The sequence below is a fragment of the Cebus imitator genome, unplaced genomic scaffold, assembly GCF_001604975.1.
Source record: "Cebus imitator isolate Cc_AM_T3 unplaced genomic scaffold, Cebus_imitator-1.0 Scaffold92, whole genome shotgun sequence".
Taxonomy (NCBI): Eukaryota; Metazoa; Chordata; class Mammalia; order Primates; family Cebidae; genus Cebus; species Cebus imitator.
This window is the reverse complement of record NW_016107407.1, coordinates 12,003,513-12,021,060: the sequence shown is the minus strand read 5'-3', so window position 1 is coordinate 12,021,060 and position 17,548 is coordinate 12,003,513. Positions and strand designations below refer to the sequence as shown.

General features: G+C 37.5%; 1 protein-coding gene across 1 annotated transcript in view; it reads right to left on the bottom strand.

Annotated features, from left to right (window-relative positions):
• Positions 1-17: 17 nt before the first annotated feature.
• Positions 18-17,548, bottom strand: part of LOC108309150 (RNA-binding motif protein, X-linked 2-like) — a 58,014-nt gene continuing 40,483 nt past the window's right edge. The window contains exon 2 of the mRNA XM_037740981.1: positions 18-258. Within this exon, the coding sequence (XP_037596909.1) occupies positions 18-258 (241 nt within the window). The remainder of the gene's footprint in view (positions 259-17,548) is intronic.

Sequence of the window (17,548 nt, the reverse complement as noted above, 5' to 3'; positions counted from 1 at the left end):
TTTTTTTCCCCTGGAATCTACTGTCCTGGTTCTCTGCTCAGTCCCCTTTTTGAGCCGGCGTACGGGCGACTTCCCGTGGCTCCAATCGCCAGCCTAAAGGGCCCCCGGACCAGCGTATTTTGTAAGGAGAACCGCGGCTCTGGGGCGCCGACAAAGCAGCCACGTGGGGCAAGGCAGCGGTGCCGGCCAGCACAGCCGTGCTGGCCGAAACAGCCGCGCTGGTGACCGTGGAGCACCTCTGCCCGGGAATTTCCTAGTCTGTGGGCAATAAAAACGCGGCGTCCACTCACCCTCTGCGCTTTCACTGGAAGCTGCAATCCTGAGCTGTTCCTAAACGGCCATCTTGGATCCTCCCAAGTCTCGGGTTTTCCTTTGAGATTTGTGTCTCCTATCTCCCCTTTCCTTAGCCTCTCAAATTACTTCGCCGTTGCCCTTGTGACAGGATAGATCAGAATTGGTCACCATGGCCAGAAGTGGTGGCTCACGCCTGTAATCCTAGCACTTTGGGAGGCTGAGGCAGGTGGATCACCTGAGGTCAGGGTTTCTAGACCAGCCTGGCTAACATGGCAAAACCCCATCTCTACTACAAATATAAAAATTAGCTGGGAATGATGGTGTATGCTTGTAATACCAGCTACTTGGGAGGCTGAAGCGGGAGGACTGCTTGAGCCTAGAAGGTAGAGGTTGCAGTGAGCTGAAATGGTGCCACTGCACCATAGCCTGGGTGACAGAGTAAGACCCTGTCTCAAAAAAAAAAAAAAAAAAAAAAGAATTGGTCACCCTCCAACTGCACTGGTTGGGCTATATCCAGAAACATACTTGGACACCTCGTTAGTGGGGCTTTGACATTAAGTACATGTAGGGAGGAAAGAGGGCACAGCACTATCTTAGCAGCTCCAGTCCTGTGCCCCGAGATGGCCAGGAACATTTTCAGGATGCAACACCATTGTAGTGGCTGGCTTTGCACAAATGAGGGCCTACTGCTTTCTATGCATTTCTGCAGATGCCTCCAAATGGGTTTTGATCCTGTATTCCAACAGCGAAAAACTTTGAGCATGCTCCTTCATATACACTCACACACACATATTAAATGAACACAAATAAGATAAAAGCAATGAGATAAAAAAGTCAATGTAAATAGGAGTTATGATATTTTCTTCTAATCTCACAAGGGATCATTTTGTGAACCCCACCTTGGAGATCATAGCTTGGGTGCTCCTTGGTTAGGGCATCTCAGCCACAGTCTGTCTTTTTTATCTGCACTTGTAGCTAATAGCTAACTCCTCTCTATGTTCTGGTTTCTCTGTGTGTCTCCGTTTTCACTTTTGCATTGCCTGCTCTAATTTCCTATGTATGTGCCATGTACAAACTCCCTAAGAAAGGAAATCCCATTGGGCTTATCAATTGCTGTTTCATGTGGAGCTTTCTTCCTGGCAAAACTTTCTGCCAGGCCCCCAGGAGAACTGCTGATCAGCCTTGAAAACTTTGTGTTGTTGGGGATCAGCTATCAATGGCCAGGGCAGCAGTATTACATTATAGAATGGGTGCCATCTGTATGGAGGTGGCATGGGTTTGACAGTCAAGACAGGACCTTGTGTGGCCCAAAGTGTGGGTGGTGGTCCTCTCTTCACAGCCATTCTTCTTGGGTTTATTGCTAGGTTCCTTGGATGGAGATCATGTATTCTTTCTTGTTTGATCTTTCAGTCCAAACCCCCAATCCCTCAACTGCAGAGAAAAAATTCATGTATTAAATTCACAGTGAAGAGACCCTGCTACTTTCATATGTATATGAAATATATAGCTATTTGAAGACAGGGTTTCTCTCTGTCACTTAAACTGGAGTTCAGTGGTGTGATTGTAGTTCACTGCAGCCTCGACCTCCTGGACTCAAGTGATCCTCCTGCCTCAGCTTCCTGAGCAGTTGAGACTACAGATGTGCACCACTATGCCTGGCTAATTCTTTCAATTTTTTTTTTTTTTGTAGAGATGGGGTCTCCCTATGTTGACCAGACTGGTCTTAAATTCCTAGGGCCAAGTGATCATCCTGCTTTGGCCTCCCAAAGTGCTAGGACTACAGGTGTGAGTACCGTGCCCAACCCTTTTTGTTATATCCCCAGTAAAAAAAAAACATTCATTTAGCCTACTGTTTGTTGATAAAATCCATCTCCCCAGAAAGGTAATTTAAGCTTTTGGAACAAACTGGTACATCTCAGAGTGAGTCCTTTTTACACATGAAACCTTTCGCAAGGAGTAGAAGGGGAACCCTCTGCCTACCTTTCCCAGCTTGTTGGAGAGTTTTAGATCTTAACTGATAGCAATTATTTGTCTCCAGTCCTCTTTCTCCAAGAACCCATGGACATTTGTCCCAACTGTGTCTGGGGCATCTGGCAAAGCATGCCTTTACATCCTACATGATCTGAAGGTCAAGAAGATGAGGCTGGCTCCCAACCTCACTCCACCTGTCATGCAGAACAAAGGTTAAGAGGGAGGGCTCTGCAGCCACATGCCCGGGTCTGTAGTCCAAACTCTGCTTGTATTCACAGAATGCTTAAAGCAAATCACTTAACTCCTTATGCCTTATTTTCCTTATCTGGAAAACAACAGTAATAATAGTATCCATAGACCAGGCACAGAGGTTCATACCTGTAATTCCAGCATTTTGAGAGGATGAGGCAGATGGATCACTTCAGGCCTGGAGTTTGAGACCAGATTGGGCAAGATAGTGAGATCCCGTTTCTTAAATGTCCCTACATCATAGGATTATTGTGAAGATTAATTTAATTAATATATAAATGATTACTATAGTTAGCATTGAGTATATCTGGCCTTTTATTGTCTAAAAGGAGTAATTTACTTTGTGATATTTTGGACTCATGGGGCTTATTGTGATTATTTCTGAAACAATTGAAGAGAAAGGAAGTATGCCTCTTGGTTTTATTACCCATGAAACTCACAACCAGCAAGTCTGGGTCTGTCTTGTTCACTACTCTATCCTCAGTCCCTGCAATGTAGGTACTATTATTATACCCATTTTACCGATGTGGAAAAGGCACAAAGAATTAAGTGAATTGCTCATGTCACACGGTGAATACTTGAAAGAGCTTGGATTAAGGAACCAGGCAGCCCTGGTATCATGGAGATATTCAATAAATATCAGTTATTGATTTATAAAATATTAGGAAATATAATTACATAAAAAAGTGTTCTCAAAGGTATTTGAGTCAGTTTTTATTTGCCGAAAGAAAATTCTGTGAGATAGACTCTGGGAATGTGATCACTTCTGTTTATTGAATGCCACTCACTAGCCATAGATCGTATGTACATGAACTTAATCTTTTATAACATCCTTAGGATTAGATATGAGGAATCACATTTCACAGATGAGAAACTGAGCTTCACAGAAATTGTGACCTGTATGGAGATCACAAAGCATTAAGTGGCAGAGAGGGGATTTGCACCAGGGCTCTGTGCTCCTAAGTCTGTGGTTTTCTCCTGATCTATTTCCATGGTGGCCAGGACAGGTCTGAGAGAGGCTGCTATAGTTCCTCAAGCATCCAGAGCCTCAAGACTAAAGACTCACTCTGGAAATGAGGGTTCTCAGGCTTTCTAGACCTGTCACATAAGCCATCTGACAGTCATTGAGTTCTTAAACTGGCCATCAGTAACTGGCAGACAAATTCCTGTACTAAATTCCAGTGATCGATATGCTTTCCATCATAAAGCTTGTCTTGTTTGTTATTTCTTCCTTTAAAAAAAAAAGAATCCTTATTCCCTGGGAAAAGGATAATTAAAAATAAAACAAATGCAGAATCTAGCTGGCAGAGTTTGGAAGAAAGATCAGGAACTTAAGATATATACTGGGGAGCCAGAAGGAAAGTTGGAATGAGTATGGAAATGGGAGCAGTTAATTTCAAGCTTTTGTTATCTATAAGAGGAGTTAAGGCCTATTTACGTTGGAAACCAAAGGAGAGTCTGCAAGAAGCATTATTTAATGCTTTGAAAAATAGGTTTTTAAATAATTAAGATAAAGACTAAAAATAGCTAGATAATAAACCTCTTTTAAATATTTTACCATAGTATATTGCTAACATGACTTGCATTTCAGACTGTGTCCTGATTTTGGATATTTTGCATTTCTGCAGATTACTTTTTAGATCACTAATCAAAATTAAATAATGCCTACTCTTAATTATAATAATGTTTTATAGGCTGCAAAGAGAATGGCAATCTTAAAAATAAATGCTTTTCTAAATGAATTCTTCCTGGAATAATTAGCTTATATAAGTAATTTGTAGAGATAGTTATAATAGAAGGGATTATGACTAGAAGTAAGGGGATGAAATGAAGTGGTAAAAAATTTGGGATAAAATTAGAAAAATAAAAAAGAAAAAATTAACAAGACAAAAGAAAAAGAAACTCTTGGGGAATAGGAAAAAGTCCCTGGTATTCAAAATATTAGTTAAGCCTCAACATGATGATGAGGATGTTTATTCAGCAGGAAACATCCCAGTGCTTAGTAAACATCATTCAAGATTATTCTCAAGCATGCTTCTGATGTTATCCCACAAATCAAGAGCAGGTACAACATTGGTGTCTGTGAGTAAACACCGAATTGTAATTCCACCCCAAGTAATTATTCTCCAAAGTAACTTTTTTTAGAGATATAAATTGTCTGACCCTATCCACTTGGAGGGAAGAGAATGTTTGTCTGGAGGAGTTATGAGCTGATCTGTTCTGGAACTGCAGAACCGAAGGTGAGAAACAAACTCTCTGGGTGAATCTGGTTAAAGTTCTCTTGATGACAGTCCTTAAGTCACACACACACACACACACACACACACACACACACACACAACCACCACCAACCCAGATACCAATGTGGGTCTCATTCAACTCATCTAGGCATTTTTCTCAGCACAGAGTTTTTGTAAATTCTCCAGGAAGTTCTGAAGCATAGCCAAGGCTGAGAACCACTGCCAGACCTGCTGAGATTTATTTACAACCCATCTCTTACCAGCAGTACAAATCTGCCTCTGCTCTCCTGATTCTTGTGAGCCTTTCGTTACTGTCTATGCAGTTTTCTCTGAATTCAAGGATGATGGGCCATAATACCAAAGTTCTTAAGCCTTTTAATTCCTTGTCTCTTGGCGAATCTAACAAAAGCAATAGACCCTCTTCCAGGAAAATGCACTTTATCTTGGATATAATTTAAGCATCATTTATAATCCCTGAATCCCATCTCTAAAAGCACAAATTAAAGTTTCTATCTTATCTAGACAATGTCAGAAACCAGATGCTCCTATTCTTTAACTTGAGCTGTTGCTTCTAAAGCCTGTGCCTGAGCACAGGTGATACGGCTTGGCTCTGTTTCCTCACCCAAGTCTCATCTTGAATTGTAATCCTTGTAATCCCCATGTATTTAGGGAGGGAAGTGATTGAATTATGGGATGGTTTCCCTTATGTTGTTCTTGTAATAGTGAATTCTAACAAGATCTGATGATTTTATAAGTGTCTGACATTTCCCCTGTATGTTCTTTCTCTCCTGCTGCCTTGTGAAAAAGGAAGTGTTTGCTTCCCCTTCCACGATGATTGTAAGTTTCCTGAGACCTCCCTAGCCATGCAGAACCGTGAGTCAATTAAGCCTTTTTTTCTTTTTTAAATAAATTACCCAGTCTCAGGCAATTCTTTATAGTGGTGTGAAAACTAATAAAACAGGAGATTAGTGTCTTTGTCATGTCCTTTCCCAAAGAAGTAGAAGAGATCACTGACAAAACCCCATTCTGTAGTCCACTGATGGGGCTACTAAAAAGTTGTTTGTGCTGGGCATGGTGACTGACACCTGTAATCCTAGTACTTTGGGAGGCTGAGGCAGGTGGATTGACTGAGCTCAGGAGTTTGAGACCAGCCTGGGCAACATGGCAAAAACCTCTTTGTTAAAAATAAACAAAATTAGCTGGGCGTGATGGTGGACACCTATAATCCCAGCTACTCAGGAGGCTGAGGCACGATAATCACTTGAGCTGAGGAGGTAGAGGTTGTAGTGAGCTGAGATCACACCACTGCACTCCAGCCTGGGTGATAGAGTGAGACCCTGTCTTAAAAAAAAAAAAAGTTATCTGGAACTCTGGAGGTACAGGGACAGAAATATGATAATTCAAAACCAGAGCAGAATTCCAACAGTGCAACCTCATAAAGGTTACAGAAAGATGCAGTGGGATGATTTGCTTAGGTTCAGGTGACCGGAACCAATTCCAGCAGCAAAGTAGACGAGATTAGCTTGATTGGTTTAGTTGGTGTTCAGCCACGCAACAGGTAGAAAGTGGATGGACATTACAGGGGGCACTGTGGAAACAACCACAGTCAACACGGGCTCTTTCTGATGACACTGTGGCAGCTCTAGAATATATTATATTAACTGCATGTTTTTGGATCTCATGATATCATTGACATGTCCACATCTCTAAAGCAGTGATCATCACTTTATAAGGAAACTCAAGACATGCACCTAAGTTCAAGCACCATTTTTTTTTTGGTTATTGTTTGTCTGTTGTTGAATGATTTTTTTAATCTAAAATTTAAGAAACTGTATAATCAGTATAAATGGGCTTATGGCAATTTAAAGACATTTTAGTATTGAATAAGACACATTTGAAGCTGGCTGGTACTGCTGTTTCTTAATAGAGAAATTAGTTTGAATCATAGCTCCTCTAAGTATTCATCTGAACTGAGATTATTTCTATAATGAAGGAGAAAGAAACAATGTTATCTTTAATCCCAAGAAATACTCTTCAGCTTATTTGTTTGAAATATTTAGGTTTGTTTGTTTCTTTTTTGATCTATCTTTCTCCTTGGAGGCACTCAAAGTTAAAATATCCAGATGAAAGGAATAATAGTCTTAAAACATAACTTAGAAAGAGTTATAGAATTTGTTTAAATTATTAACTGTAGTAGATGATGGAAAGTAGTTAACTATCAACACCTTCTCCCAAAGAAAACAGGACCAGTTTATGAATGAGTTCTGTAAAACTTACAAGAGCAGATAATTATTATTATAAGCTGTTGAAGAATATCAGGATAATAATTATTATAAACTGTTGAAGAATATCAAAAAAGTAGAGGCTTCTTTGTTTATTCTATACAGCTAGCATATCCCTGAGGACAAGAATGACACTCAAAGGAAAATTATAATCCAATTTGAGAATATAAATGCAAGTACACAAATTAAATATTAATAAATCAAATCCAGTGGTATATTAAAAATGCATGACAAAAAATAGGTTTCATTTCATGAATAAAAAGGTGATTCAACATTACAATTCCTATTAATCAAATTTACTACATCAATAAATGAAAAAAGCCAATTCAATCTTCAATTGGGACAATCATTTAAAACATTTAAAACATTGTTTATAAACTAAAAGTAGAAGAGAACTCCCTTAAATCCCACAATAAACCTGAGGATGAAACAGTTAAGAGCTATCTCTACTATAATTGGTAAAAAGACAAAGATTACCATTATCACTGTTAGCATTTAATGTTTTTTGGAGGTTCAAATAAATCAAGAAAAATAATCAGGTAATTAATCTGGAAAACTATTGTGACTTAAAAGAAAATTAACGAATATGGTTGGAAACAAGGACATACAATATTGATTGCATCTATGATTCCCAGTTAGAGAATGTAATGAATAAAATAATGCCATTTGCAATTAGCAACTCATCCCTAAAAGACCTAATAAGAAATGTTAGAACTAGGCTGGGCATGATGGCTCATGCCTATAATCCCAGCACTTTGGGAGGCTAAGGCAAGCAGATCATGTGAGGTTAGGAGTTTGAGACCAGCCTGGCCAACATGGTGAAACCCTGTTTCTACTAAAAATACAAAAATTAGCTGGGTATGATGGTGGGTGCCTGTAATCTCAGATACTCAGGAGGCTGAGGCATGAGAATTGCTAGAACCTGGGAAGCAGAGGTTGGAGTGAGCCGAGATCATGCCACTATTCTCCAGGCTGGGTGACAGAGAGGGCCTCCATTAAAAAAAAAAAAAAAAAAAGGAAATGTTGTACTGTATTAAAAAAACTAAAAATACCTACAGAACATAAAGAGAGAGGGGGGGAGAGAGAGAAAGAGAGTGTGAGTGTGTCTTGGATGGGAATATCTAACATTATTAGAACACTAAATCTGTCTTAAAGTTACTGATAAATACAACCCTAATGAAATTCTCATCAGAATTTTTGTTAGAATCCTGAAGTTTATTCTAAAGATCACATGAAACAGACACATGCACAATAGTAACAAAGACATTTATGAAAAAGAACACAGCAAGGGTTGGAGCTTCTCAGCCAGGTAGGAAAACACACCATAAAGCTATAGCAAATAAAACAGGAAGGCAGCAGCTCAGAAATAGACATAGTGATCAGTGAGAACCAAGGAGGCCCGAGGCAGACTGTTGCAACCTCAGGGAGTTAGTTTTGTCACAAGCAGTCTTTCAAATCTGAGATAAAGAGTGGACAACTTAGTAAATGATTACCAGCCAATTTCCCACACATTTGAAAAAACAGAGAAGCTCTTATAGAGCACTAGAGTCACTATTAAGCTCTTATATGTTTATAAGAGAGGGATTTAAGAAAAGACTAAAACCCTTGGGAGAGTAATTTGTCACTCTATAAAAATGAGAAAACAACATTACAATGCAAAATTATAAAATTATTAGAAGGAAATATAGGAAAGCATTTTTATAACTTCAAGTTGAAATAGGCCTTTTTAAAGAAGACAAAAATTCTAGAAATATATAATTAAATCACTTTAAAAATTAATATAAAAGAATTAAAATGTGAACAATAAGATTGAGAAAAATATTTAAAATTATTTAGAGACAGAATCTCATTCTGTTGCCGAGGCTGGGATACAGTGGCGCAGTCATAGCCCTCTGTAACCTTGAACTCCTTGTCTCAAGTAATTCTCCCATCTCAACCTCCCAAAGTACTGGTATTACAGGCATGAGCCACTGTGTCTAGCTTACAATATCTTTAACAAGCAAAGACCAATCAGCAAGATAAAATAGCTGAAGGTTATAAACAATTCATGGATAAGAAGATAAAAATGGACAAATGAAAAGATTACCAATCTCACAAGTGATTAAAGAAATACAAACTAGAACCTTTAAATAGACATTTGCCATTCAACTCTCAAAATTAGAATGTTTATCTCAATTTTTTGGTGAAGATGCAGGAAAACACATTTCTTTAAACTCCAGGTGAAAGTATAGCTTGATGTAGCCTTTTTGGAAGGCAATTGGCCACTCTATAGAAATAATAGAAAGTTTATGTCATTTGGGTCATGCATTTCATTTCTCAGATTCAAATCTTCAGAAATATTTACAATAAATCTAGAAACAAATATGCAAAGATATTCTAGCATTGTTTCTTAGCATAAACAATTGGAAATTATCTATACCTCCAGCAAAACATAGTATCTCTATTACTATTGAATACAGCATAGCTTTTAAAACAGCATAGCTTTTAAAACAACAATAATTGAAAATCATCAAGTCACAAAACATACAGCTAGAATAACATGATATAAGGAATTTTGCTTATACTGCATGACAGTATAAGCAAAATTCATGATAATGATCATGAATTCCCACTTCACAGCCCTTTCTACTGCAGTCAATAGATCCTCTTGACTACCTGGCAGGTGAACCCAAGTGTTTAATCCTTTTCTTCATGACAAAATTATTCAATGGAGCACTGAAATACGAGATTAGATTCTCACAGAGTGAAAAGCAAGACACAAACTGGGAGAAGATACTCACAAAGCATATATGTAACCAATGATTTGTATCCAGAATCAATCAAAATGTTATATAGAAACTCCTGTAAATCAATAAAGTGGAAAGCCAATTAAAAATAAGTGGCAGAAGCACATCTGGGATGGCAGAGTAAGAACCTCCAAAAAAATCCATTTCTGTGTAAAAGCAGTAAGAACGTTAACAAAAGTGGAGAAAAATAAACTATTTCAAAACTTTGAAAATTAACCAAAGGTTTATAACAATCTGAAGGCATATCTATTCAAGAAAAACAGTGTAATATCAGTAAAAATAGTGAGCTTTGGGACATTTTAACTTGCTCTGTCCTCTTCCCACCTGCTCCACAGAAGCTTTGAAAACTAACAGCCTTGTAACCATGGTAACCGTAAAAACCAGCAGCCTCACAGCTACTAGGGAGAAGGAGAGAACAGGTTTGGAGCTGCTCCAAAAGCTCCAGCCCCAGAAAATTGTTACTATTTGACCTATGTGGCTGTTCCCGATAAAAGCTCCACTTTGAGGATCTGTCTCTATTTGACCTAACTCAGATCTCGCTTTTGCTTATCCCCAGGGTGTTTATCAGAAACAGTGTGAAGATTGTTTGACATCACAAGAAGGGGATGTCAAACAAGGTGGGGATAGAAGTTGGGACACACAGGAGGCTGATCAAAAGACGTAAAGGACAAAAAAACAAAACATGGGAATAAGTTACCCGCATGGCACCTTGAAAAGCTCTTGCCTATTCCTGGGAACCTAGAAGACTATATGCCAGTGAAGGGCTGTGTACAAACTCAGGAAAGATCCAGGAAGATTTTCGTCTCTCACTTCTGGTTTACTTTGAAGCTCTGTACAAATAGAAAGTGAAGTCTAAGGCAGATTTTTATATTGATGCAGCATAAAAGGCACGCTGTAGCACATACCCAGAGTTCCTTGGCAAAGGCTGGGAGGCTTGTTGGTTCAAGGAATTTAAGGAATCTCTGTTCAATCATTAGCATACTCAGCAGAGACTTCAGGGCTGCACACAAGAAAGAATACAGCCTTTACAGAATTTGTCCAGAAAGTTGCTAAACAAACATGAAGAGCAGCAGCAATAATCTGCAACAATGACAAACTCATACGGAATGAGGGGTGATTTGATTTCCAGGATTGCTACATGTTATCATTTGAAATGTCTAATTTTCAGCAAAAATTATAAAACAAAAACAGAAAAGTATGGTTTATATACAGGGAAAGAAAAACAATCAATAGAAACTGTCACTGAGGAAGACCAGATGTTAGATATACTATACAAAGACTTTAAATCAGTTATTATAAACATGTTCAAAGAGTTAATAATGTTTAAATAATTCAAGGAAAGAATGAGAATGATGCCTCACCAATTAGATCATATCAATAAAAAGATAATTGCCTTAACCTTTTGGTGAAGATAAAGTGTAATAAAAAGATAAGAATTATAAAACAGAAATTGTTTAGTTGAAATGTAAGAAGATATGAAAGTATTTCAGCAGAAAATTTGAGCTGGTAAAAGAAAACAGTGAACTTAAAAAGAAGTCACTTGAAATTTTCTAGTCTGAGGAACAGAAAATTAAAAAATAAAGTAAAAAAGTTTCAGAATTCAACTGGAATCATTAGAATACTAACATATGCATAATTCACAATCAGTGTTTCAGGAGAGGAGAAAGAACAAGAAAGCAGAAAGAATATTTTACAAAATAATGGCAGGAAGCTTCCAAATTTAATGAAGAACATTCATCTATATATATAAAAGGCTTAGCAAATTCCAAGCTGGACAAACTCTGAGGTCAAAACCTAGGCACATCAGTGTTGAAAGTCAGACAGATAAAAGCAGCAAGAGAAACTTGACTCAGCACATATGACCCCCAATAACATTAATAGTTGACTTTTTATTGTAAATCATGGAAACCAGATGGCAGTAGAACGACATCCAAGTGCTAAAAGAAAAAAATTGTCAACCAAGAAATTTATCTCAAGAAACACCATCCTTCAAAAAGCAAGCAGAAATTGAGATGTTTTAGATACAAATGAGAGAATTCATTCCTACTATACCTGCCCTCAAAAAATACAAACTCAGGATGAAATTAAGAATACACTTGACAAACTCAAATCCATATGAATAATAACAATAAAGGTAACTAAATATGTAAATATAAAAGGCAATATCAATGTACTTATCAATGTACTTTTTTTGTTTTTTTGAAACATAGTCTTGCTCTGTCACCCACACTGGAGTGCAGTGGCATGGACTCAGCACACTGCAACTTCCACCTACTGGGTTCAAGCAATTCTGATGCCTCAGCCCCCAGAGTAGCTAAAACTACATGACATGCAAGCAACACCATGCCCAGATATTTTTTTGTATTTTTAGTAGAAACAGGGTTTCACCACATTGGCCAGGCTGGTCTCGAACTCCTGGCTTCAAGTGATCTGCTTGCCTCAGCCTCCCAAAAGTGCTGGAATTAAAGGCGTGAGCCACTGAACCCAATGAATATCAATGTACTTTTGTTTGTACCTCTTCTCTACCCTTACATGATTTAAAAAGACAACTATATAAAGCAATAATTATGAAGGTATTCAAGAGCTTATGATGTAGAAAAATGTAATTTGTTTGACAATAGTAGCACAAAAGAAGGGGAGGAAATAGAGATATACAGAAGAAAAGTTTTCTTATATTTTGAAAATTAAGTTGGTGTTAATCAGAAGTAGATTTTAAAAAGTTTTTATGTTTTGACTGACATAATAATTGTACATACTTATGGATACTATGCGATGCTTTGATACATGTATATATTCTGTAATAATTGAATCAGGGTAATGAGCATACCCATCACCTTAAACATTGATCATTTCTTTGTGATATGAACATTCAAAATCCTCTTTTCTAGCAATTTTGAAATATGTAATACATTATTTACTGTAGTCATCCTACTGTGAAATAAAACATCAGAACGTATTCCTCATATCTAACTAATTTTATACCTGTTGACCAACATCTCTGAATCCTTTCCTGCCCCTTCCCATCTATCTCCTCTGGTAATCACTACTATACTCTCAACTTCTATGGGATCAACTTTTCTTAAATTCCACATATGAATGAGATCAGGTGGTATTTGTCTTTCTGTGCCTAGCTTATTTCACTTAACATAATGTCCTCTGCTTCATCCATGTTGTCACAAATGACAGGATTTCACTCTTTTTTTATTGTTGAATAGTATTACATTTGCGTATATATACCACATTTTAAAAATTTATTTATCTGCTGATAAACATTCAGGCTGGTTTCATGTCTTGGCCGTTGTGGATAAACATGGGAGTTTACTGCAATAAACATGGGAGTGCTGATGTCTCTCCAACATACTGATTTTATTTCCTTTTGAAATATACATACACCATAGAAACATTGCTAAATCACAGTAATGAGTTCTATTTTTAAGTTTTTAAGGATTTTCTATCTTTTGTACCCTAATGGCTGTACTAAATTTATATTCCCACCAATAGTGTGTCAGAATTTCCTTTTTTCTAAGAACTAGATTATTTTTTAGGTTAATATGTTAATTGTAATCCCCAGAGTAACCCTAAGAAAATAACAGAAAATATACAGTAAAATAAACAACAGGGAATTAAAATGTCATACTGGAAAATGTAAATTTAAAACAAAAGACAGTAATGGAGGTGCAAAAAAAAAAAAAGAAAAAATATATTTAAAAATGTAGACTAAAAAGGCAAGAGAGCAGACATAAATTATACTTTATCAATAATTACCCTGACTATAAATGAAACACTTCAATCAAAAGGTAAAGATTGGCAGAATAGATTTAAAACATATAATCCAAGGATATGCAGTCTACAAAGAAAAATGATTTTTATTGAACGAAACAAACAGTTTACAGATAAAAGGAAGAAAAAAGCTATGCTATGCAAACAGTAACCAAAAGAGAGCTAGAGCAGCTCTAGCATAGACAGATTGTTGCTAGAGACGAAGAGGGAGAGTTTATAATAATAAAGGGGTCAATTCATCAGGAAGATACAAGAATTGAAAACATACATGTATCTAACAACAGAGCACAAAAAACATTAAATAAAAACTAGGTGCATTAAAGGGAGAAATAGGCAATACAAATATAATAATTGGAGACCCCACTTTTAATAATGGGCAGAACGACTCGGCAGTAGATTAAGAAGGAAATAGAAGACTTGAGCCAAGTAGATATGGCAGACATCTATAGAATACTCCACCCCAAATCATCAAAATATACATTCATTTCAAATGCAGAGGGAACATTTTCCAGGATAAATGATATGTCAGGATATAAAACATACCTCAGGAGACTTAAAAGGCATAAAGTCATACGAAGTATATTCTCTGACTTTGAGGAAATAAAATCAGAAATCAATAACAGAAGAAGCTGAAAGCAGAAGAAAATTTGAAAAATTGACAAGTGAAATTTAATAAGTAAAAGTAATGGTGGCTTGATATTGGGTACAGTGTATACTGCTCAAGTGATGGGTGCACCAAAATCTCAGAAATTGCCACTAAAATAACTTATCCATGTAACCAAAAACCACCTGTACCTCAAAAACTGTGACTATAAAATATAAGGAGTAATGGTTGGTTGGGTTTGTTCCATGGTTTCCTCAACTAAATGATGAGGATCATTAGATTATTATCATTCAGTTTTTTAATTTTTTTTTTTTGAGACGGAGTTTCGCTCTTGTTGCCCAGGCTGGAGTGCAATGGCGCGATCTTGGCTCACCGCAACCTCAGTTTTTTAATTCTTTGCTTGAGACAGAGTCTCCCTCTTTCACTCAGGCTAGAGTGCAGTGGTGTGATCTTGGCTCACTGCAACCTCTACTTCCTGAGTTTAAGCGATCCACCTGCCTCAGTCTCCTGAGTATCTGGGACTACAAATGCACGTCACCATACCTGGCTAATTTTTTGCGTTTTTAGTAGAAACGGGGTTTCGCCATGTTGGCCAAGGTGGTCTTAAACTCTTGACCTTAAGTGACCTCCCACCTTAGCCTCCCAAAGTATTGGGATTACAGCCATGAGGCACTGCACCCACCTACTATCATTCAGTTCTAAATATTTATACATTGTATTATGCTTATTTTAGTGGTAAATTGTGTTGAATTGGGATTTTTCTAATTTCTAGTTTTCCTATCTTTTTGCTTTTAATTGCATTTTATTCAGAGAATGTGGTCTGTGTGATATGTATTCCCTGAAATGTGTTGAAAATTTATGTCCCAATATGTGACTGGTGCTTTTTAATTTATGTTTTTTTCTGTGCTTGAAATTAATATGTATTATCTAGTTAGTGCAGGCAATATTTTATGTTCATTAGATCAAGCTTGTTAATTGTATTGCTTTAATATTTTATCCTTTCTGGATGTTTTTCTTTGCCAGATCCATAAATGACAGAGAGAGATTTAAAATGTGTCATTACAAGGGGTCGATCTGTCAACTTATAGTTCTATCAATTTTCTCTTCATTTTGAGGTTCTGTTATGTTGAATTTAATCATTTCTTCCTCATATTTAGTAAGGGACTTTATACAACTCTAGTAATGTTTTCTATGTTAAACACTTCTTTTTTATATGAATGTAGTAATTATATCCACTCTCGCCTCTGTTTTAGAGTAGAATAATTTCAAGCTTGCAGAAAAACTTTATAAGGAATACAAATGCTCTAATATGTCCTTCACCCAGATCCCCAAATTGTCAGGATTTTACTGCATTTGATTTTCTCCCCCTCCATTCTCAGTGGGGCAACTTCCTTAAAGACAAAGAAGTAATAGAAAGAAGAGAGGAAGGGAGAAAGAAAGGAATGAATACCAGTTTTTCTTTGGTTATTTGCCTCGTATAGAATTTCCCTTTTAAACATTTTAGTGGTTCTTTTTTAGTGTTCTTACACATATGTCACTGGATTTTTGTTAATCTAGCCCATTAATCTTTGTGTCTAAGTGTAGAGTGCAGTCCATTTTTATTATAACTTTTGATACATTTGGGCTTATACCTGTCATCTTGTTTTGTATTTTCTATTTGTAAAACTCTTGTTTTTTCCTTTTTTCTCTTGCCTTCCTCTGGAATACTACTGTGAAAATTAAATGGTCTACTTATGGTTATTCTAGAAATATACTATATTTAATAAAGTCTAAAATTAGTCATTATTAGCTGGGTGCAGTGGCTTATGCCTACAATTCCAGCATTTTGGGAGGCTGAGGCAGACAGATTACCTGAGGTCAGGAGTTTGAGACCACTCTGTCTAACATGGTGAAACCCCATCTCTAGCATAAATACAAAAATTAGCCAGGCGTGGTGGCACATGTCTGTAATCCCAGCTACTTGGGAGGCTGAGGCAGGAGAATTGCTTGAACCTTGGGAGACAGAAGTTGTGGTGAGCCAAGATTGCACCACTGCACTCCAGCCTAGGCGACAGAGTGAGACCCTTTCTCAATAAATGAATGAATGAATGAATGAATGAAAATGAATGAATGCATGAATGAATGAAATTAGTCATGATCTTTACCTTTCTCCTGCACAATACAATGACCTTAGGACACTATCTTGAGTCACAGCCATCCTGACACACTATTGCTGTCCAGTGGTATGAATGAGAGCTATCAACCTTGATTGGTGGGCTTGTAGTTAGGAATTATAGGAAGAAACTTTTTCTCCTTTCACCCAGGACCAAGATTGATACAACAGGTTTCTTTTCTGTTCCCTTCTGCAGGGCAAGTTTATTTCCACTTTGCCTTTACCCTGCCTGTGTATCTCTCTAGGGTCTTGGCTTCCAGTAAGGGCTCCTATTAGTCTCTCTTGTTACCTTAGGCAGGTTCCAGGTTCGGTCTCTTACTCCTTGACCTTGTATGGCCTTCAAAATGGAAGCAGCAATGGCCAGGGTTTGGCACCTTGGCATTTGGACAAGTTATCTGTGAGTAAAGAGTTATATCAGGCTTGGGTTGATGCAGGCCTGCAGAAACCAGTGGAACTCAGATAAGCAGGGAAGGTAGTGTCTATGTTTTTGTTGTGTGACAGGCAACACTTGTGTCCTGGGAGGTGTTAGCTGGCACACAGCACGTGAGTCCTCATAACTAGAGGGGTTTAAAAGATTGGTTACATATGGAGGCTGTGGCTTCTGTGTGTCAAGGTGACCCACACACCTTGCCTGTTGTCTCTGTGGCTTAGCATGTGGGTAAGCAGGTGGGAGAATTGTGTATTTGGCCTCATGCTGGGTCAGTCAGTGAGAATGATGCTTCACCTAATGTATCTGGTATCCTTCTATAACATTAAGTAAGCGGAGTATTTGATTAAAGGCTATTTGGGTCCTCTAAGTCTAATTGTAAACTCAAACCCATAATTCAGCCATGGCGTTGTATTACTTGAATGCTCTATGACTAGATTTCTTTACCTGTATACATCCCATAGATTGTAAGAGCTGTGTACCTAGCCCAAAATAACTGCTACATACCCATTAGCTGCTGTGACTATTATAGTCATTCTCTTACTGAACGATTTTGGTTGTTTTCAGTAGGAGGGTGGTTTAGTCTCCCTAGTCCATCACATTGCAGAAGATAGAAGATCATACATTTAATCACAAGCAGGGCTATGCAGCTAGCTATGTTACCTGAGGCAAATTACTTGACCTCTCTGTTGGGAGGAGGCTGGAGAATTCTAGTTCCATCAATCTCTTCCTTTCGGGTACTGCCACACAATGCATTAAGATG